Raw genomic sequence first — 23,106 nt, forward strand, 5'->3', positions numbered from 1 at the left:
TCTATCAGACCCTAAAAATTAACATAAATTTAAACTTTCTCATAGTCAACAAAATAGTGGCTGGTTGCCAATTTTATTAGATAAGTTGGTTACAGCATTTTAATTATCATTTACGTCTATCTAGGTGTAGCTGAAATTCAAAATGCACATCAAAGTAAAACTATATCACAACTCAAGCCATACTAATGTACTTGGTCTCTGCAGGAGAATTCTAGTCAGACTTTATTTGACTCCCTTCTATGACCCAAGTGGCTTTACTGGGAATGCAGGACTTAGTGCTGATCATCACAACATCCACTTTTCTTTTTATAACCTCTATAAAATTTTAAGGGGAGATGGTGGCCATTAGCCCTGTGGAACAGATCTTGCTTGATTACCTCAATAACACTGGCCCAGTATCTGTCCAGCAGAACCCACTGTGAAATAGTACAAGGTGCACAGCCCTTCACTGATTACAGGCAAGTGTTACAGCAGCCTAGCCATAAGGAAGGGGAGTTACATCATAGTACAAAATACAGTATAAAAGCGTTTTTAACATTCCACACTGAAGATTACGGATGCCTTCAAACAACTGTTTGGATGTTAGCCACTTCAACAAATACATCACTAAGGTAAACAATATAAACATACCAAAACCCTGTATGGTTAAATACAATTTTCATGGTACAAAAATCAAAGCCTGGAGATGTTTGTACAGATTGCTTTTTACACAATGTCTTAAATTGCCAAATATTTACAACATTAAGGAGGAAATACATTGTGATGCGGAGTAAAATTATCTGAAATGATTAATATAAAACCTCAATCTATCTACGTGAGGCACTCCTGAAGCAAGTGGCATTAGCCATGAGGTCCTTTGGTACAAGGCCCATTGCTTGAAGAACCACAGTAGCTGCTGTGGCTTTAGCATGCTTCTTATTAGGGCTGGCAAAGCTGGGCTGGTAAGCGCTTCCATTTATCAATACCTATTCAAGAAAAACATACAATTGGGCTGGTAAGGGCTTCCATTTCTCAATACCTATTCAAGAAAAACATACAATAAGAACAGCATCAAACTTTAATATCTATTAGCTTTGTAAAACTATATTACCCATACTATGTAAATTAAATTAATCTCAGCCCAAAAGCAGCAAGTAATTTGCTGCTCAAATTAAGTTTTCCAAAGTGAAACATATAATAAAAATTCATATTCGCCCTAAATTAACCCCCACACTGCATTAGAAAATAGCAACTTTTTTTTTTTTTTTTTTTTTTGGGTGGTTGTACTGGGGGTGGAACCCAGGGGCTTTCTACCTCTGGATTATATACTCCCAGACCTATTTTATATTGGAAACAGGGTCTCACTAAGTTGCTGAGAGCCTCATTAAGTAGCTGAGGCTGGCTTCACACCTGCGCGATCCTCCTGTCTCAGCCTCCCATGCACTGGGATTACAAGCGTGCGCCACCACGCCCGGCTTCCAATTATTTTAAACAGAGTATTCACAGGTCTTATTAAAAAGCACCTTCAATGCTTGAAAATCCCACTACCCACACACACACACACATATATATATATATATATAAACCCATCCCTCCCTCTCCCACTGTATTGTGCTTCTCCCTCACCCTCTGATATTATGCCATCAAATTAATAAACATATACAAATAGTACAGAAATTCATATTTACCCTAAATAGAAAATGTTTGCGATGGTCAGGGCCACTATCATGGACCAAAAGAAATTCAGGTGGTTGCCACCTTCTCTTATTACAGATTTCCATCAAGGCAGATACAGGATGTTTGCCTGCAGAGAAAAAAAATAAATGACCAGTTACGAATTATTTTTAACCACAGCAAATTATGATTTCAAGGGATAAGTAGGACAAGAGGAAATTCAAAAGTGTGCTCTTACCTGACAGGTCTTTCATTGCAGCAGAGAAGTTCCCAGACCTCTTTTGTGCTCTTTCTCCAACTGCAACAAGACCTTTAAAAAAAAATGCCAATGTTCAATATAAAACAGACAAAAATTCCCACTACTGCAGAAGCCTAAACCTCAATCTATGCTTTTCAATTATTCAATGTATTCATTTCTCTATCTTCTCTTTTGACATTTCAGTATACAAATTTTTATTTCATATTCATATACCTTGGTTAAGAACTGTATACATGTGTCCACAAAGCACAAGATTACTGTATATTAATATAGTAAAAACTTTGTTTACTGTGTATCTCCAGTCCTATATTTATAAGCTTAAGATGTAGTGATTATTTATTGCAAGTGATTGTGTGTGTGTGTGTGTGTGTGTGTGTGTGTGTGTGTGTGTGTGTGTCTTATTGCTGATGCTGGCTGCAAACCTGTAATCCTGCCTCAGCCTGTTTAGACAATGCTCAAGCTGGGCGTGGTGATGCAGGCTTGTAATCCCAGCATTCGGGAGGCTGAGACAGGAGGATCGCAGTTGGCAGCCAGCCTCAGCTTCTTAATGAGACCCTGTTTCAAAATAAAGAATAAAAAAATAGGGCTGGGAGTGTCACTTGGCGGTAGAATGCCCCTGGGTTCCACCCCAGTACTGAAAAAACTTAAGAGACAGTGCCCAGATGAGAGCATGTTACAAACATTAAATTTTGGGGGGGTTATTTTTGGTTTTGTTTGTTCCGTGTGATACTGTGAATTCAGCCCAAAGTTTTTTTTACCTCTACGACACACTCCCAGCCCTTTTTTGTTTGGAAACAGGGTTTTGCAAGGTTTACTGAGACCTGTAATCCTCCTGTCTCAGATGCCAAGTAGTGGACACCAAACCTAGCCAAAAGAATTTTAAGACACACACAAATGTGGAAAAGGCACTGTTTCTACAGGGATAAATGGGTACCTTCACCAGCACACTCTTTTGCACAACATCCTCTCCAAAACTTTATTTACATGCCCCCCCCCAAAAAAATGCACTCCCAATGTCTATGTATTCTGAAGAAAACTTTTCAACCACTTACAAGTTGACATAATAACCTTCACCAAACTTATCCTGGGAAATATTCTATTTTATGAGAACTAAGAGCCAGATCACATAAAACTGCAAGGAGAATTTTCCCTGGAATTACATATGTACCTGGTGCTCAGTGAGTCTTATTTCCAAATTTATTTAAACAATTTAATTGCTTAAATTACTTCCAAGATAATGTCTGACTACAAAAAGAAAACAAATTCCAGTTTTTTAAAAACTGGGCCTAAACAGCTATTAAAATACTGAATCAGCAGCCACTTGTGATTCCACTTAAGTTACAAACTAGCTGTGGTCTGGTGGTACTAAGTATTACATGTGCAGGCTGTACAGACCTCCTTCCACTTGCCAGTATCTAAAGATTTAACAGTTCCTAGATATGGACACCACTGCCAGCAGCTGGACTACTATTTCCCAGCCCCAACAAAATTTAACTACTGACTGAAAAAAAGGAAAAGGAAGGAAAAATATAAATCTGGGGAGGAAAAATATCAATCTTGGAAATCAAGTCAAGCTTGTGGCTGTTAAGAAAAAACAAGATGGGCATGGTGGCACATGCTTGTGATCTCAGCACTTGGGAGGTTGAGACAGGAGGGTTACAGGTTTGCAGCAAGCTTTAGTGAGGCCCTCTGCAACTTAGTGAGACACTGTTTCAAAATAAAGAGTAAAAAAAAATTGCTGAGGTTTTAGCTCAGAGATAGATAACTCTGGAATTCAATCCCCAGTGCAAAAAATGAGAAAGAGAAAACAAAATGGAAATTCCCCTTTGTAAAAATTATTTTCTAGTTGGGCCAGGCGTGGTGGCGCACGCTTGTAATCCCTGTGCTTAGGGAGCTGAGACAGGAGGATCGCACAGGCTCGGAGCCAGCCTCAGTTACTTAGTGAGGGGTCTCAGCAACTTAGTGAGACCCTGTTTCCAAATAAAATATAAAATAGGTCTGGAAGTGTAGCCTGGAGGTAGAAAAGCCCCTTTGGTTCCACACCCAGTACCACCGAAAATATATATGCTTTTTTTTTTTAAGTCAAAATTAGATATATACAGGTTGGCATTTTTAGCAACTAGTAGAAGCTGAAACCAAGCTTGGTGTTGTGGTGCTAAATTATAATCCCAGTTATTTGGGAAGTTGACACAGGAGAATTACAGATTTAAGGCCAATCTTAGCAACTAGTGAGACTCATAAATCTAAGTGAGACCATGTTCAAAAATTTAAAACAAAACGGGGCTGGGGGTGTAGCTCAAAGGTAGACTCTGGGTTCAATCCCCAATACAAAAAAAAAAATTAAATAATGAATAAAAAGCTCATACCATGGATAGGCAATGGTAGTGCACAACTGTAATGCCCGTACTTGGGAGACTAACCCATGAAAAATCACAGGTTCACTACCAGCCTCAGCAACTTAGCTTATTTAGCAAGATTCTCAACAACCTGGTAAGATCCTGTTTCAAAACAAAAAGGGCCGGGTGTGGTGGAGTCCCAGCATTTGGGAGGCTGAGACCAGAGGATCGTGGTTTGTGGACAGCCTCAGCTACTTAGTGAGGCCCTCTGCAACTCAGTGAGACCCAGTTTCAAAATAAAGAATAAAAAATAGGGCAGGGGGTATTGCTCGGAGGTTGAATGCCCCTGGGTTCCATCCACAGACCCACAAAAGGGGGGGGGGGGGCGTGCAGTATGGAGATAGAATGCCCCTAGGGTACACTTCTCCCAGTACCAAAAAGCCGGGCGTGGTGGCACACGCTTGTAATCCCAGCATTCAGTAGGCTGAGACCTGGAGGATCGTGGTTTGCAGACAGCCTCGGCTACTTAGTGAGGCCCTCTGCAATTCAGTGAGACCCTGTTTCAAAATAAAGAATAAAATTGGACTGGGGTGTAGAATTAAGAGGCAAAATGCCCCTGGGTTCCATCCCCAGTACCGCTAAAAAAAATAAATAAAAATAAAAACCTGTGTGTGAAAGTTAAGTAAGTTAATGTATTTTTTCTGACAAACAGCTGTTAATTATACAAGAAAAAAAACTCAAGTTCAGGATCACAATACTGTATAAAAAGCAATAAAATCTTAAATGTTAAGAGGTATAAAAAACATTTCCAAAAATAACTTGGTTACCTTTCCGGTCTGTCTTGAAATCAACTAAGATAGGTTCCTTATTTCCTTCTTTGTTTTTTCCTAATCCTTCTCCTTCTCTCCAGCCCATTTTTCTCATCAAAACGGCTCCCATTCCTCCAGTTACTGGGGCTGCTCTTAAGAACTGATCCTATCCAAAGAAAGAAAGGTAAAATGTCCCCATTTTATAGTTAGAACTTGAGTATAGACTCACTGGTAACTTTCTAAAAAGGAAAAATCTTATTTTTACATCTAGATCTGTTGTCAGAATTAAATGCTTCTGTACTTAATACATATTGTATATAGTATAAACGGTCTATTTTCACAGTAACAATATTTCAAAAGTCAAATGGCATTTTTAAAACATTGGCCCCTCATACCACCCTCCAAAAAAAAAATAAAAAATAGAACACTCCTGTTTTCGTCCACTATTTAGCTTCACTGGTATCTCTTCTTAGCTTGCAAAATAAAAAGAAGGCAATGTTAAAAGTCAATAATAGTAAATGTCCCAGGTGTACCTAGTTTACGAATAAAGCCCAGAAATCATTTAGAAAGTTTGGACACTGAAGAAGAGTACTGATGTCATCCAAAGTTTTCTTCCTCATTCTACTACAAAGCAAGTATAAATATTTTTACTTAGAAAATCCCTATGAAACAACTCTATAAATTTACACAGTAATAGATTGAAGATAATCACATAAAATACACCAAAATGAATTTGACTTCTCTTAAAACCTATCTCGATGTTAAAAGACTTTTAAAAAACTCCTTAAATGTTTACATACCTAGGCCTCGGTAGCAGCAGTGTTGTGAATAGTACGGCTGGCACTGACCGGGGCAAGAAGACAGCTACAAGGATTTGGCCCTGAAACAAGTTTCCATACAGAGGGGTGAAAGTTCACAGGTTATTCTGTGAACAATCATCTCTCTTGTATCCAACCCACTGAACCATAATTTCCATCAAAGCAGCAAAACCACTTAATGTCCTAAGATGCACAACTACACATTAGCATGGTCAACAAATATTTTCACATCAAGAAGTAGTCGATGCCTCTTTTTAATGGGCATCCACGTACATTTAACAAAGAGTACTGCATTCTACTACTGAATTGTATGTATCTCCAAATCGTGTCTTATTTCTCCTTGTCAATTAAATTTTAGGTTAATGTTTTTTAGCAAACCTAACAAGTTATTAACAGAGGGAGTCAAAAATGTTGGCAGCTCGTGAAATCATTTCCTTCATTGGTAAGTTAATGCTAAATATGAAAAGCATGGGTCTTTAAAAAGTAGTAAAACTGTATGATCTTTGTTTCCCAGCCTTGTAATTAAATGCTGGGGAGGAAACATGCTAATGAAATGTGACTCGACATTAAGTTCAACAAGGTGCTCTGATGGAAGGAGGCAGCTGTGGAGGTAGAAACATACCCCTGGTTCAGTTCCTTATTTGGTGCAGGCCATGCAGTGTAGATGTATAAGAGAAAAGTTAGCTGATGCTTGGATATCAACTGCCTTGATGCTACACACCTAGAATGGTTTTTACTTACTTCCAAGTTCATCTGCCCCTCTTTTCCAGGGAACACGCCTAAAAAAAAGGGCAACTGTGCAGACAAAGTACAATATAAAATCCCCAAATAACCCAGGTTTCCAATTTTGTTCCCATTCTCTAACATCTGTTTTTTTTTTCCACCCAGGATATAAACACTTCACCAAAAAGGCTGATTAATCAAACTAAAGCACACAGAACATTATCATTGCCAGTGGTTTTTAACATATGATAGTTTGGGACTAACATGAGAAAAGTCAAATATAATTTGACAAATTTCTTAATACAACACTTAATGAGTAGATGTATTTATGATATCTATTTAATTTTCGATTATGCAATGACTTCTTAATGTTCTGGTTCATTATTACACAATGTTTCTTAAATAATTGATGCTAAGTAAATATATTTTCAGTAATTCTATACAATACAAATGATTATTTTCCTAAAAGTTTTCACTCTTCTATAACTTAAAATGGGGTCTTAGGAACACATTTTGATCTTGTGATAATTATCAAAATGATTTGACTCTTAAAATGTATTTTATATAAAGTACAAGGATGAAACTGTCTTAAAGGTTCTGCTACACATTTACTTAAAAATCTGCAATCTGTCTATAAGTCTGACAGTACCCAAAAAGTTTAAATTGTGGAAAGCCTATATCAAGATAAGTGAATCAAGAGAAGATTCGCTTTGTACTGGTTATTTAACATATTTAGATAGAAACAAACATCACTACAGAAATTAAGACCAAAAGTTTACACGAGCGTGCCTTCACAAGTGCCTGCCTAGCACTGTTCATGGACTTTTATTATGTGCCTAAAACTCGTATGCTTCACATCTAACTTTCTGAAATACTGAGCAGTGTCCTTCAAGACTAAATAGTATTAGGGAATCTAGGTTGCGGGTATCGTCTAGTGGTTGAGCATGTACTTAGTATGCAAAAGGACCTGGGTTAGATCCCCAGCACCACCAAAAGAAATAGACACACTTCTGCCTAAGATGAAAACCTTTTTTTTAAAGACTACATGAAGCACTTTCATAACTTAATGTAATATAAAATGTACCTATCACTTTTCCCAACTCCAACCCCCAGAACACTACATTAAGTTTTAATTTTTAATTTTTTAATGTGTACTCACTGTACACATATTAGCGCCACTATTTCTTCAAAAAAGATGAAACAAGGATGTCTTAATTTGCTAAATGAGGATCAACAGAGATGATGCTACTGAGACTGGAATGTTATGAGATTAAAATGTCCAAAGCAACCTTTATCTCATTTTTGTAGACAGCATATCCATGAATGGCACTCATTGCAATTCTTTACAGGTACGCACCACATTACTGATTACCACTCCTGGAGGAATATTAAACACTTGTCTCCACTTGACACTTTGGGGAGACTTTGAAATTCCAAAGAATTACTTGCCCATGATCACACAAGGCGTCAGGAGTACAGCAGGATAAAGAAACATTCCCAATCCATTAGACCACGCAGCCTCCCAGTTTCAGCACTGCTATGCTGCCAGTACTCCTGAAACAAATTTCTCATCACCCATCCAACCAAAACCACAACCCTTCACCAGAATACATTCCTTCAGAAAGCCCTTCTTAACCACCTAAGACTCCCCCAACAATGAGGCAGTCGTAGGTGGAGTTCACACCTCATTGCAGGAATCAGACCAGGCGCACCTACATCTTCGTAGCATGAAGGGTCCGTCCTCTCCCTTGATTTTTGGTAAAATAATCCTGTTTGTTTCATGGAATCAGTGGTTCTCAAATTGAGCCTGTGGATCACCAGAGGCCAGCAAGGCCTAAATGGTGGTCCACAGATAGTAATCTCCATGCCCATCCCACCTCCTTTACCACCCTTCAACACTACCCACCCCACACTCCAGCCATCCTCCCCCAGCCTTCCAATCCCACAGCAAGTCCTCCACATGCAGTGCTAGTACTAGGGCCTCCCAACCCACTTGCTGTAACTAATAGTGGACCACCACGTAGGGACCTGGGCCTGGGATTCACAAGAGGAGTAAGAGGAGGAACACAGGATCTTACAAGAGGGTGCAGGCACTAAATGAGAGGACAAGGACAGAGGAAGAGAGGAATGGAATGTTAGGCGCTAGAAGGCTCTTTGGGAGGAGTAATCCACCACAAATAAACTGTAATAAAGTATCCTAATATACAAGAAAAATTTGAGAACCACTGCTTTGAAGTGATTAGTAGTCCAACAGAAACTGTAGAATACTCTGAACAGTACCTGATAGTACTCATAACACATTTATATAAAACCACCCCCACCAAAACCAGCAGCAGCAACAAGTAAAAAAATAAAATTAAAAAAGAATAACCTTATGATATAAACCGAGTGGCTCTTGAGCCATATTTATACATTTGCCATTGTCTCATGTTTCCGGTCCATCTTCAGTGTCCATCCTGAAGCATACATACATAGCAAATTTACTCGGGAACTGTGGTTAGAGTCACTAGCCTCCTCACATTTTTCATAAAACATATTCCACAGTTTGAACTCTACACTGCAACACTTTCACATATGCATATATTGTGTACCTTTTTAATCCAGGCCTGGGCACCAGTATTAGCCAACTGTTCTTGTGTCAGAACCTGTACTCCCGTACTTCCCGTGAATTGGCCAGGAATAGAGTTCAGCTGAGCCCAGGCATCAATCTAAAGAAAAGAGGGCACCCTGATTAAGTAAAATGATTTACCTAATTAAAATGCCACTGGTCAATTCACTAAAGAAAACTGGCTTAGTTCCTGAAAAAGTTAACACACTTAAATACTACTGAAGTTACACATATATAAAATGTTTTCCTAAACTTTCCAAAGTAGTTTTAAACCATTCAGTGAATCTTGTAACAAACATGAGGCTATTTCTAAAAAGCAAAGCTACAAAACTCATTCTTTAAAATGTCATACCAAAGCTGGGTGTGGTGGCGCACGCTTGTAATCCCTGCACTTGGGAGGCTGAGACAGGAGGACCCCACAGGTTCAAAGCCAGCCTCAGCTGGCTTAAGAGACCCTGTTTCCAAATAAAAATATAAAATAGGTCTGGGAGTGTAGCACGGAGATAGAAGGGTTCCATCCTCAGTACCACCAAAAAATAAAAATAAAATAAAATGTCATACCAAAGCCAGGTGTGGTGGCGCATGCTTGTAACCCCAGCATTTGAGAGGCTGAGACAGGAGGATCTGGGTTCTCTCAGCCAGCCGAAGCTACTTAGTGAGACCCTTGCAATTCAGTGAGACCCTGTTTCAAAATAAGGAATAGAAGATGGGGCTGAGGGGGTGTAGCTCGAAGGTAGTATTCCCCTGGGTTCAATCCCCAGTACCTCAAAAAAAAGTCACACCAATATATGAAAAATGCAGAGAAGAATTCAGATGAGCCAGGTGTGCTGGCCCATGTTTTTAATTCCAGTACTTAAGAAGCTCAGATGGGACAATTGAAAGTTTTTGTCCAGCCTCAGCTACTTAGTGGGGCCCTCCGCTATTTGGTGAGACACTGTTTAAAAATAAAAGAATAAAAAAGAGGTCTGGGGGTATAGCTCAGAAGAATGCCCTTGGGTTCAATATCCAGAGTGTGTGTGTGTCTGTCTCCTCTCTCTCCCCTGCCTCTTACAAACACACACAAGATGGCAAAAATATTTACATCTTCTCTTTTTACCAGTCATTCTAATAAATGCCATTACAGCCTGGAATTTTTTTTTTCCTCCTCATACTGGGAATTGAGCTCAGGGGCATTCTACCTCTGTGCCCCAGCCCTTTTTATTTTATGTTTAGAAACAAGAGTCTCAATAGGTTACACACTACATTACTCAGGCTTTTCTCAAATCTGAGAGATCCTCCTGTCTCAGCCTCCCAAATACGGGGATTACAAATGTACACTACCATGTGCCCAGCTCTGGGATATCTAATTATTTCCTTCTAGGTAATACAATCCAGAAATATATTCCTGACACATGCTTAAAGATTAATCAAAATAGAGTTTACTCAAATACATAAAAAAGAAAACAATGTGGGCTATATCACCACCATTTATTGTGATGAAGAATCACTCATTCAAATTACAATTACTGCACACCTGGTATTGTCAACAATACTGTTTCCTGTCTGAACAGACTTATTATTTCTATACAGACTTAACAATAGAGAGGTAAGAGAACTAGAAGAGCTACCCATTGTTAAAAGCAGCAAAGACTCGGCATTCAAATTCCCTGGGTTTGAATCCCAATTTCCCAACTTACAAGTTATGTTGATGGACTACTCTACCTCCGTTTCCTCAGCTAAAACATGGAGATTACTGGTACCTACAAAATTCATAGGGCTCTTCTGAGCAGTAGGCTATTTTTATATACCAGATTGTAAACTCTTTAAGTGCAGGAAATTTTCTGTATTCTTTTCTCTCACCGTGATATGCAACGAAATTTACTGAATGAAAAGGCCCAAAAGTACTTTTCAAAATAATTAAGCCAACTAATTAAGAAAAATGGCATATCACTCCTTATGATCTTATCACAACTCAACCAACCAGTCAGATTTTCACTTAGAAATTAAAACTGCTACATACCCGTTCTTGAGCTCGATTTAACATGCTCATGGCTTCAAGATCAAATGCATTCTCACTGAGTCTTTTCTGAGCAAGTGCCCGTTCGCTCATTGCTGTAGAGATGTCCACAGGCTAAGAAAGAAAACATAGATAATTATCTCAAATTACCATAGCCCCCTAAATTCCGAAAAGTGCTCCTATCTTTACTCACTGTATGTCGAGAACACCCTCACATACTGATACAAGTGGGAAGATTGAAAAAAGTAAAGTAACTCTGGTAAGTAGATTAAAAAATATCAGAAACAGAAAAACCGAACCTGAACTTTGACTAATTTCAATGTATTTCCGATAATATAACACTATACTCACAGATTAAAATGCCATTAAGAATTTAGTCTCCAGCCTTCACTTACAAAAGTCACTTATCGTACCGTAAGAATGTTTTGAACTATTGTCAATGTTTGACTTCAGCAGTTCTCATTTCCCCCTATTTATCAGCATAACCTTCTGAAGCAGTAAGCAAAGTTCTTGAATACACAAGGAGAAGACATTTCAGTGTCACTGATCACTTCTTCAATCAGTACATCTTCGCTATGTTGTAAATGGATAAAATCCGGGCTTAAAAACTGAATTTTCTTCAAAGAATAAATTCAATATATAAATAAATCTTTTAAAATGTTCAAAATGTTCAGTTTACCTACATTAACGAAGTTAAACTATTTCTGACAGCCCATAAAATCAATTAACGCCTTTTTAATGAGATACAGTTTTAAAGTCTGTTTCTTCTTTCTCTAAACAATCATATTCTACCTATTAAAACTTTATACTAAGCTGGGTGTGGCTCATGCCTATAAACCTAATGTGTGGGAGGCTGAGACAGGAGGATAACAGGTTTGAGGACAGCCTCAACAATTTAGTGAGACTATCAACAACCTAGCAGGACGTTGTTTCAAAATAAAAAGGGGTGAGGATGTAACTCAGAGGTTTAATCAGTGGGTTTAATCCCCAATACAAAAAAAAAAAAAAAAAACACACACAAACAAAAAAACCTTGTGGTAGTGCAGGAGATATAGCTGTGTGGCACAGCATTTCCCTAGCCACCCATAAGGCACTGGGTTCAATCTCCAGCACCAGCAGAAAAAAAAAAAAAAAACCCAGAAACGAAGAAAAAAATCTTAAGCTAATTAGAATCTTAACTTTCTGTGGGTACTAGGGTAAAACCCAGGGTCTTTCTACCTCTGGGCTATACTCCCAGACCTATTTTATACTTTATTGTAAACAGGGTCTCCCTAAGTTGCTGAGAGCCTCACTAAGTAGCTGAGGCTGACTTCAAACCTGTGTGATCCTCCTGTCTCAGCCTCCCAATCACTGGAATTACAAACATGCGCCACCACGCCCAGCTTAACTTTTTAAAAAAGCTATTGAACTTTGTCTAAACTCAAGCACACAAGTTTATTTCTATCAACACAGTAATTCTTGATTTTTCTTTTAACATCATTTCACCCACTAATACTTTCTAGTTATTTTATACAGAAAATTCATTTTTACAAAATCCTTAAGAAACAGAGGAAGATTTTGTTTTCATATACAAGCAATTTGGTTTTTTGTTTTGTTTCGTGATACTGGGGATAAAACCCAGGAGCATTCTAACTCCGAGCTATACCCCCAGCCCTGTTTTTGAAAAGGGTCTAAGTAGCTGAGGCTTCCTCAAACCATGATCCTCTGGTCTCAGCCTCCCGAATACTGGGATTACAAGTGTGTGCCACCATGCCCGGCCATATATAAGCAATTTGGATGACAACTGTAAGGAATTCAGTAAAATAGTTAACGTCTAAGGATCTTTTTTTAAAGTAGGACCTAGCTACATTAGCCTATATACTGGATATGAAATTATTCGTGTGTTTGTGTGTGTGGGAGTGCTGGGGATGAAATCCAGAGGCATTTACCTATGAGCTATATCCCCAGCCCTACTTTTTATTATTTATTTTTAAACAGGGTCAAAGTTGCAGAGGGCCTAAGTACCTGAAGCTGGTCTCAAACCCAGATCCTCTGGTCTCCGCCTCCCCAAATACTGGGATTACAAGCGTGCGTCACCACTCCCAGCTCGAAATAATTTTTTTTTAAATTAGACTTTTATTGTAGAGAAGACTATACGATTGACAGAATTATAACTCATGCATAATAAGGATTTACTAATTTTCCTTTTCCTACCTTCTGAAACCCTTACACCATCATTCTTGGTTTTCTTGCTGAGTCACCTAAGATTCCTTTAGCTAAATTGTTTTTCTTCCACAAAGCATAAATTCTCTTAAGTAAAATGCCTTCTTAAAATGAAAACAAAACTAAACTGAATTCATTCTCTAATTGTTTACTAGACTGTAGATCTTTAAAGCTCCTAATTGCTTAGTAAATTACCCACACAAATTAAGAGTACTTCTAAGACCTCAAAGAGTTAATCTTAGCAAAATCAAACAGAAACACTTTAAAATGTACCATGTTCACCTTTCACTTCTCCCATGAACTAATTCCCAGGACTCCACTCTGTATGGCGCCCTTGGACTTAAATTTGGGAACACAGATATTTCAGGAAAAAAGTTATACCCCCCCTAGGCCTAACTGAGATGTCTCCTAAAACTGTCAAGTGGGATTATCAAGGTAATTTTTGAAGGTCCACCAAATGAGATAAATACTGTCTCATTAACCTTCTAAGAATTAATTTGGTTTTCACAGCAATCTATAAATCTAAGTGTACTTAGGTAGAAATAGTGTTTGTTGTTGTTGTTGTTTTGCGGTACTGGGGATGGAACCCAGGACCATTTTACCTCTGAGCTACACGCCCAGCCCTATTTATTATTTTGAAACAGGGTCTCACTGAGTTGCAAAGGTCCTCAACTAAGTAGTAGTTGTAAGCTGTCCTGGAACTACGATCCTCCTGTTTCAGACTCCCAAATGCTGGGGTTATAAGTGAACACCACAACGCCGGCTAATAGTAAGTTTTTACTCTGGAAAGACTTGGATCCTGGGGAAAATGTGTCTACCCACTGTCCTAACCCCTGATTCCAAATTTCTAACTATGTATTAGCCTTATAAATTTTGATGGCTCTGGAATCTTTTCAAAAATAAAAAACTTTTTTCCAAGTGGAACACAAATGAATATACTTATTTGTGAATTCATCCTTCTAGAGACATTTCCTTACTATGTATTTTCAGGACGAAGCTTCCTTCATAACTCAGTAAAATTTCATAGAAAAATCACATATTTTAATATAGCATCCTTGATACTATAAACTTACTTTAGATAAAATTACAATTTTTTTCCAGGGTTAATTTCATTTACTTAATAATTGCAAGTTCATGTTAAAAATTTTATGTCTGCCAAGTAATTTACCTAACTTCATATTTTGTAATGTGAGAAAATATGTTGAAAATAAGATGCAGTAAGATTATCTTAACCTCTTATGAATCCTAAAAAGTTTACATCAAAAAGCCTGTTTCTGGCTTTTAAAGGTAACCCAGGTTATGCAATAATGCGTAATAGAGTCAGATAAAATGGTACTCATCAGGATTAACCCATAAAATAGCAGCTACCCTCTGCAGCAGTACTTTCCAACAGAACATTCCGCAGTGATAATTACTGAGCACTTAAAAAGTGGCTAGTGTAATAAATGATTTTTCTCAGTGGCTGGTGACTGACTACGCTAGAAAACTGGAGCATTAGAGCCAGGCGTGGTGGCGCACGCTTGTAATCCCAGCATCCGGGAGGCTGAGACCAGAGGAGCATGGTTCGGGGACAGCCTCAGCTACTGAGTGAGGCCCTCCGCAACTTAGTAAGACCCTGTTTCAAAATAAAGAACAAAAAAATAAAGCAGGGGTTGTAGCTCAGAGGTAGAATGCCCCTGGGTTCCACCCCCAACCCGCCAAAAAAAAAAAAGAACATTAGAATCTTAACTCTCCAGTATTGTTCAGAAAGAGGGAATGTGAAAAAGGTACAAAAATGATGTTAAAAGACCTTCCAAAAAGCTGAGAAAATTCTAAGATACTATTATCAATTGTCATCAACAAGTCTTATGCTTCCCTTGATAAATTATTGACTGGTTTGCTACTTATATATAAAAACAATTCTCTGGTAAATGGGTATTATTATGGAAAAAATGCTTAATTTCCCTTTTTCTAGGAATTGTTTTAAAAGGTAAGTATTCTCACATTAATGTAAACTACCTAAGCTCTTGAATTTCTACTACAACAGAAAAGCAGATTGCTTACAACATAAACACAGTGCAATCAGCACCATGCAACACACATTTCAGGTTCTGTATTATACACATCTACATGTACCTTGTACAACTTTTACTTTTTATAAATCAGTTTACACCTCTGTTGATCCAACTATTTCTCATAAATAGAACTGGTAGCTTAACAATTTTGTAGGATGTCAGTGAAAGGATGTAAAAAAGCTAAATACAGTTGTCAGGAAATCATAGTCAAATAACTCCTACAAGATGTTTTCTACACAGGAAATAGCAGATTACCACAAAAGGCACAAAAGAAAAATTTTAATAAGCAAACAAGAGAAAGCATCTAGCCTATTAATTAAAAATATTTAGCAAAAATTACTAAAGCACACAGGTTCATACCTAACCAAATAACTTCAAAAAGAAAAACTACACTAGATAATGTCTGGTATTATGTTTGGTTTCAAAAGCTGAGTTGAGTCTTTATTATACCATAAAAAACCCTATAACCTCTTGATCTAAATGAATTTTAACAGGAAACATAAACCTGTTCCTAATGGTTCAGAAAAACCCAATATAAACCAAGAGTCTCTGGGGAGAAAGCAGTGACCAGCGAGGATCAACATTACCAGGACTAGAACCTATGTGTTTAACCTCCAGTTGAAATTTTCATCTTATTCCAAGTAGTTCATTTTTCTAAACTGTGTTCATTCAGAGCTTCTAAATCTAAGAGAATCTTAATCTCATTGGGATGTGGACATATGACTCGATAATATAAGCCTAGCACGCTACTTGACATGAAGTCAACATCTAAGCAACTGCTAGAGCTGAGCCACTAAAACATTTGATATTAAACCCACAGAAATTCCACTAGTGCTCCTAAGTGTAGTTAACAATCCATCTACACCTCTGTCAACGATTATGTTTAAGTCTTTTTAACCAATAAGCCTTTGCTAACTTTATTACCAAGAATTAGTACCCCTGAGGACTGTTTTTTAGTATGTTTTTCCAACACTTATTTCATTGTTTATAAATCAAACATGGTCAAAGTACTGTAGTCATTCCTTACTCAGGATGATGCTGGCTGGTTTCTGGGTAGGTAGATGATGCTAGGGCAGAAATGCACACAGTCTGATGAGTTGCTTTTCCATAATATATGGATTTGTGTTGATCCATCCATGTCTATCCACTCAGGCCAAAAAGCACTCTCGTGCAAGATAATTGGTGGGATTAGGAATTATATCAAGGATAATTCAGCCTTAATGAGAGATAAAATCTGTGATCTTTACCTAAATGTTTTATAATCAAGACTGAAGAACCACAAACTTTTTTTTTTTTTTTTTTTTTTGTGGTACCGGGTATGAACCTAGAGGTATCTGAGATACACCCCCAGCTTTTTTTTTTTTTTTAATTGAAACAGGGTCTTGACAGGTTGTTGAGGGTCTCACTAGGCTATTAAGGCTAATCTCAAACCTGCAATCCTCCGACCTCAACTTCCCAAGTATGGGGATTACAGGTGTGCCCCACCATACTCTCAGCTTCCGTTTATAAAGATGAAAAGAACTTTCCTTTTACATGTGAACAGTTCTTTTAGTGTTTAACATTACTGCTAGGTAAAAGTACAAATTTGAAAACAAAATCCTATCCCCTTTTCTCTTGTAAATTTGGCATTTCTCTGTTTAGAATTAAAGTTAGCCTATATATCATTTGATTCTAAACTACAGTGCTTAGTGTTCTGTTGTCAAATATTTTATGTATCTTCCCAGAAGAGCAATCATCTGTTTGCTTCATTTGGCCCTCTCAATAGAGCCTCTTTTCCTTCTGGTTTAATAAATCATTTTTTCTATCAACGAAATAATTCTCAAACTTTAATTAAAATCTGATGACCACTTCTGACCTAGAAAAGGCTAAAAAGGCATCACACTGTAGTGTTAAGACTGAAAATGGCATACTAAAATTCAAATAATATAAACAAGTCCTCCTCTTGATCAAAAAGTGTAATCAGAATTTACTAAGCACTTTTCCCATGTTCAACTGAAGGAAGTCAAAATAGTCACTTATAAAAAAAATCTCTTGGAATTCCTTCACTCATCTCCCTAGCTCAATCTTTCTCTCATAATCTCCCCTAGCTAAATTTTTTCCAATTTTGTTTAAATGTTTGATCAGAAATATAGTAATTCCGAAAAGCATTCATATCGGTCTGTTTAGCCTTGTATATCATGGTTAATATTCAGCTACTACAAGAAAATAGCTGCAAATGTCAGTTAGCCTTCCTATTTTGAAATGTACACGCAGACTAACTTTGGAGATTAAAAACTGATACACTCCACTGGTTTCACTAAAATACTATCTAAACCAGTTGTCCCTCCCTCCCGTCACTGGTGATGGCACAACTTGCTTCAACTGTTGAACTCGATGTGCATACAGACCATCACTTCTGACTGAAGTTGCACTGGCTACTTTTCATATTCAGCTTCACTTTATAGAACTGGTTCCTTTTCAAAATGCCGGTCCAAAAAAACAAAAATGAAGTGTCTCCTGTGAATAGCTTAGGGAAAAATATACTGGTATCAAAAGTTTCTGATTTGGGTTCTGTTTACTTTCTGATTTTAGAAACTGGATTTGTAGAATTGTAAGTGTTTACTGAAGATGACGATATGGCCAATACAGGGAACCTGAAGTGAATAGTATAGGCCTCTCAGACCCAGAAATGCAAGAAACAGAAATCCATAAGGTATCAGGTATCTAGTCCAGTCCTTGGACAAATGTTAAGGCTTCGGAAACCAAGGGCAAAAGGTGATGACAACTAGTCTATGGTATCATTTAAAACTCCCACCTCCCCTAGTAAGTCTCCACCCTCCCAGATCCCAAGTGTGATTTTGCACAACGAGTTAAATAAAAGTAAACTGTTTATTAAAAGATACAGCAAAGGTACAGATACAGAGATACATACAAAGATACAGATATATATATATATTTACATATATATACAAGTCTTGCTGTTTTCATGTGCACTATACTTAGCAGCACATTATTTAATCAGGCGGCATTTTAAACGGGGTTGTTTAAACACTTGGCATTGTAACTGCGTCATTTTGACAAGATACAACTATAGCCATGTGGAAATTTCAAGGTGTGAATTTCACTTCTCCAACTTTTAATAGTAGCAAAGAGGGGAAGGAGAAGGGAATGGAATACCAAGGCTGACCATTAGGTTAAACACAAGAATTCCAAAGGGCCAAGGTAGCATAAGGAAGGGAAAAATTATTAAAATTAAAGGCTATCTGACAAACAACCCACAGAAATAAGTTAAAAACCATCAAATAAGGGTAATCAGCTATGTACCCAAGATGTTCACATCAGCCTACAATGACCTCTTCCAATTTAGTTCTTGTGTTGAACCTGATGATCTGCCTCTCTCCACTCAATCCCTCTACCCAATTAGTTTGCTACCACCAAAATCTAGAGCTATAGAGCCTTGAAGCAAAACGGGAAGCTAAATAGTTGTACCTTGGGCTACCTTCCCATAAGTGCAAGGAGGGCCCAATGTTGGGTAGGGATGTGACAACACTTTTCTCTGCAATTCGATGCTTTTCACTTTGTGGCTTGCTTCCACAAAGTGAATTGCATCGAGTTACTGTCAAATGAGAAGCTGCGGGTTGTTTCATCTGTCGTTTAACCCGGCCCTGCCGTTTAACCCGGCCCTAAGAAGAGTGAAACAGAATCCAAATCAGATATAAAATAACAATAAAATGGCAGATTCAGGTATAAAAAAGAAAAAATATGTAATATTTCTCTTACTTACCTCTGAGGGCAAACTGCTGCTGAAAACATTATCGTCATCTTTATTTTCTTCACCATTTTTCTCTACAGGAACCCACTCTCCATAAACACTGTCCGCTTCTTTTTTCCGATGTTGAGATCCAGATGACACAGGAAATTCTTTTGTCAATGTTACTTGGCTTTTTGGTGGAGTTGGTTTTGCTGCAGCAATCTAAAAAAAAAAAATAATGTTTAATTAAAACCCAATGATACCAACATTAAGCAGTTTCTAAAAATCTTCAACATAATCAGAAAGAAATGTTTACTTTGGGAAGAAATAATCTGTTCACTATTTCTCATAGCATATAAGCCAAATATTAATTTACTAAACTCTATGTGGGCTTAAATTGTTCACAAGCTGTACATTTCATCAATCCATAAGGAGCTCTAATACTTACATTCAAATTGAAAAAAATTGGCTTGGGTTCACTGAGCTTGAAAGGATGATGATAAAAAGGAGGTTCTTCTTCCTCTTCATCCGAAACATGAGGCTTATTCACTATTACATCATCATCTTCTTTACTCTGTGCAATCTGTTTGCATTTCTTTAAAAGTAAAAACAAACAAAAGATCAAATTTTATGGTTTATCTAGAATAACATCATTTTTATAAAAGAACCAAATTTCAAACTTTTATAAAAGAACCAAATTTCAGAAGTAAACAAGATTAGTGGTAAGTTACAGAAAGGTAATTAATTTAGCTTCTTAGCTATTATTTACACACACTCTGGCTGGTCAGTCAGTCAACAACATTTATTGAGCACCTACTATGTGCAGAGCACTGTACTGGGCACTGTCTGGGGAATGGGGGATACAAAAAAAAAAAAAAAGAAGAAAAGAAAAAGTAGAAGACATGGTCCCTGCTCCAAAGGAGCTTACAATCTAATACTAGACAGAATACATATACATCAAATAATTGAAGAAACTTTTTTTTACAGAGCAACACAATAACAAGTGCAAACTGATATAATACAAACTGAGTACATAAGTGCTAAAAGAACAAAAGCTTTAAGAGAGAATAGAGTCAGGCAGGGTTTGAAACCAAAGAATAATCCTTGAAGAATTATAAGCCTGATTTTCATAGTGAAGAACAAGAACTGGTTGGGAAAGGAAAAGTCATTCTGGTCACGTGGTGGTTTTTAAAAGGCAAGAAAAAAAGGGTTAGAAGGGAGAAGAACGCTGAACATGAGGCTAAAAACAGCAAAATATTAAGGATTTTGATAATGAGCTTGTATTTGGTAATTAAGCAATAAAAGTTTTTTGCTAAGTCATTTTTTAAGTTGCAATTCATATTGTAATAAATCTACATGAAGAAACATTAAGAAACCTTTTATGTCCCAAATATATGACAAAATAAAAGATATGAAATATTTGTGATAGGGTTAGATAGTAACGTGTCTCTCCATAAATGTTTGTAGATTGAATCTCATAAGGAACAGAACTTAAGAATGGGAAATAAGGCATGATGGAGAGGGTGCAATTAATGCAGTCTGACACATAAAGCAAAGTCAATTCCTTCTGGTAAAAGAAAGGAACAGACTCCATTACCTGGGTTTATAAAAGAGCAGAATAAATTTGGGCATATCTGTGTCTATACAAGCAGAAGAATTCATCACATCAATTGAAAATAGTACAATAGGATAAAAAGCTCAGTTAGCCAAAAGACAAGAGTGTATCAAGCATGTAACCAAGGGGAACATAATATATTGACAGTGGCAGGCTGGCATAAGGCTAGCCAGTAACAAGTTTCAATATATGAAACCGTGGTATTTCTGGATCCTAGCAGCAATATTTCAGCGTCCCCCCCAAAAATAACAATAATAAAATAAAACAAAGCCTCCCCAAAAAAGCCTCAATTGAAAAGATCAAAATCTTAAAACAAAAATAAGTGTATTTAAAATGTTACTGCCAAAACCCGAACTGCAGGAAGAACTGATAATGGCCGGCCATTATCACCAATGGCTGGTACCAAGCAGCCAAAACCCGAAATGTTGATGCGAAAGAAGTTCCTTTCAGGTAATGGCCAGCTATTCTCATTAATTTCCAAGCTCCGGTGGCAAAAGATCATTTCTGAAGATTGTCTGTGTCTTTGCGTATATGCAGTACACTCGTGGCGATCAGTGAACACGTCGTGAATGGAAACGAAACTGTAGGCGAGCTTCTGCGTGTTGCTCACTCAACACCTCCTCCATTCAAACGAACCGTCCCATTCCTCAGTCAGTTTGGCTTCTAAAACTGGAAAGCAAAAGTAATGGGAAGTAACTTTTAGCTAGCGGAGCTTAGCCATCCCGGATAATGGCCTGCTAAACAGAGCTTCTGCCGCTGCCACATCTGTATTTCGGGTTTTGGCCACTGGGTGCCAGCCATTATCAGTTCAGCCCACAATTCGGGTTTTGGCACACTCTAGAGTCAACATCCCTGGAATAATCCATTTAAGAATGAAAACAAATTCTGTCTAGCTTACCTCAGTTAGTTCTTCAATAGTAGCTCCTCCTGACTTTTTAGCAACTTTCTCTTCTATTGAAGGTGGAGGCGCAGGCTTTAGGTTTGGCGGTAAAGGAACACCAGCCTTAGCACACATGGCAGCTGCATTAGCTTTGGCTATTTCAAGTAGTTGAGCCTTATCTGTAAGAGAAAAATGTAAGGAACATTTTTCCTAAACAGCTGTGTATTTTGTATTATCAAAAGTTTCACATGCTATTAACATGTTAAAGGCAAAGATAGTGGTAATCAAACCACTTGTTAGCTCAGTTTTTAAGTGGGTGATCCCTTAAAGAATGAACTCCACACTGACATTCCCATTTAAATACTACACAAAATAGCTCACCTACTATAAAACTGTAATGATCACCAACCATACAGTCTACAGCTGGCCAAAGCCAACTTTATTTCCCAAAATTATCTCAACCTTAAAAAACTACTCTCCTGGCAACAGCCTAAGACACAAACTAAAGCACTCCTCGTCTAAAGAATCTTCATTAATTCAGATTTAACATTTCACTCCAATGTGCTCCTACAGTGCCTCATCTACAAACTATTACAGCACTCATTCATTACATTCTGCCTTTTATGGGAGTTTTACCATTTTATAAAATGAGACAAACATTTTACTCATGTCTCCTCCTTTACCAGTCATAGCTTTGGGAGTTACATACTTTGAAAAGATTTCAGAAAGCTTTTATTGGACTGAATGCAGAGTCTGCCTTACTCTTAGCATTTCTTTCCTTCTTTTTGTGGTGCTATATATCAAAACAAGGGGCATTCTACCTCCAAGATACACTCAAAGCCTTTTTTAATTTGGAAACAGGATCTCACTAAATTGCTGACAGCCTTGCTAAACTGCTGCGTCTGGCCTCAGATCTACAATCATCCTGTCTCAGTCTCTCAGATCCTGGGATTAAAGTGTGCAAACACCACACCCAGCTGCATCTTTTTCTTTACATAATCCTAACCATCCTGGAGATGTCAAATCTATTGGCAAGAGGACAAATTATCCAGCCGACAACCATGCATCCATCGAGTTTTTTCCATCTCTGCATACTATTCAAAATCAGTAAAAGGTATAAGCAATTTCTTTTTCTTTTTGTGTGTGGTACTGGGTTGAAGAACGTAGGGGCCTTCAATCTCCAGGCTCCACTCCCAGACCTATTTTATACTTGGAAACAGAGTCTCACCAAGTTGCTAAGAGTCTACGTTTCTGAGGCTGGCTTTGAATCTGCAATCCTATCTCAGCCTTCCATGTACTGGTATTATAAGCATGCACCACATGCTGGCTTTATAGAACTTATTTAATTTTGTGGTGCTAGGAATTAAACTTAGGGGCATTCTATCTCTGAGCTACACCGCCAGCCCAATTTTTTCTTCTTTAT

The 23,106-nt window shown here is 37.7% G+C and overlaps 1 protein-coding gene across 4 annotated transcripts in view; it reads right to left on the reverse strand.

Annotated features, from left to right (window-relative positions):
- Positions 1–806: 806 nt before the first annotated feature.
- The window catches only part of SON (SON DNA and RNA binding protein), a gene marked incomplete at both ends in the record, with an annotated part of 37,284 nt that continues 14,984 nt past the window's right edge, over positions 807–23,106 (reverse strand). For 2 of the 4 annotated variants that reach the window (XM_080696128.1, XM_080696126.1), the window contains 9 exons: positions 959–1,018; positions 1,668–1,783; positions 1,892–1,963; positions 5,076–5,223; positions 9,190–9,306; positions 11,206–11,316; positions 19,222–19,410; positions 19,637–19,783; positions 21,702–21,862. In XM_080696128.1, the coding sequence (XP_080552254.1) occupies positions 959–1,018; positions 1,668–1,783; positions 1,892–1,963; positions 5,076–5,223; positions 9,190–9,306; positions 11,206–11,316; positions 19,222–19,410; positions 19,637–19,783; positions 21,702–21,862 (1,121 nt within the window). Of the gene's footprint in view, positions 1,019–1,667; positions 1,784–1,891; positions 1,964–5,075; positions 5,224–9,189; positions 9,307–11,205; positions 11,317–18,865; positions 19,121–19,221; positions 19,411–19,636; positions 19,784–21,701; positions 21,863–23,106 lie in introns of those variants that run through there. The other 2 variants (XM_080696125.1, XM_080696127.1) reach the window with 2 other exon arrangements.

The sequence above is a fragment of the Muscardinus avellanarius genome (genome assembly GCF_963383645.1).
Source record: "Muscardinus avellanarius genome assembly, chromosome: 5".
NCBI classification, from domain to species: domain Eukaryota; kingdom Metazoa; phylum Chordata; class Mammalia; order Rodentia; family Gliridae; genus Muscardinus; species Muscardinus avellanarius.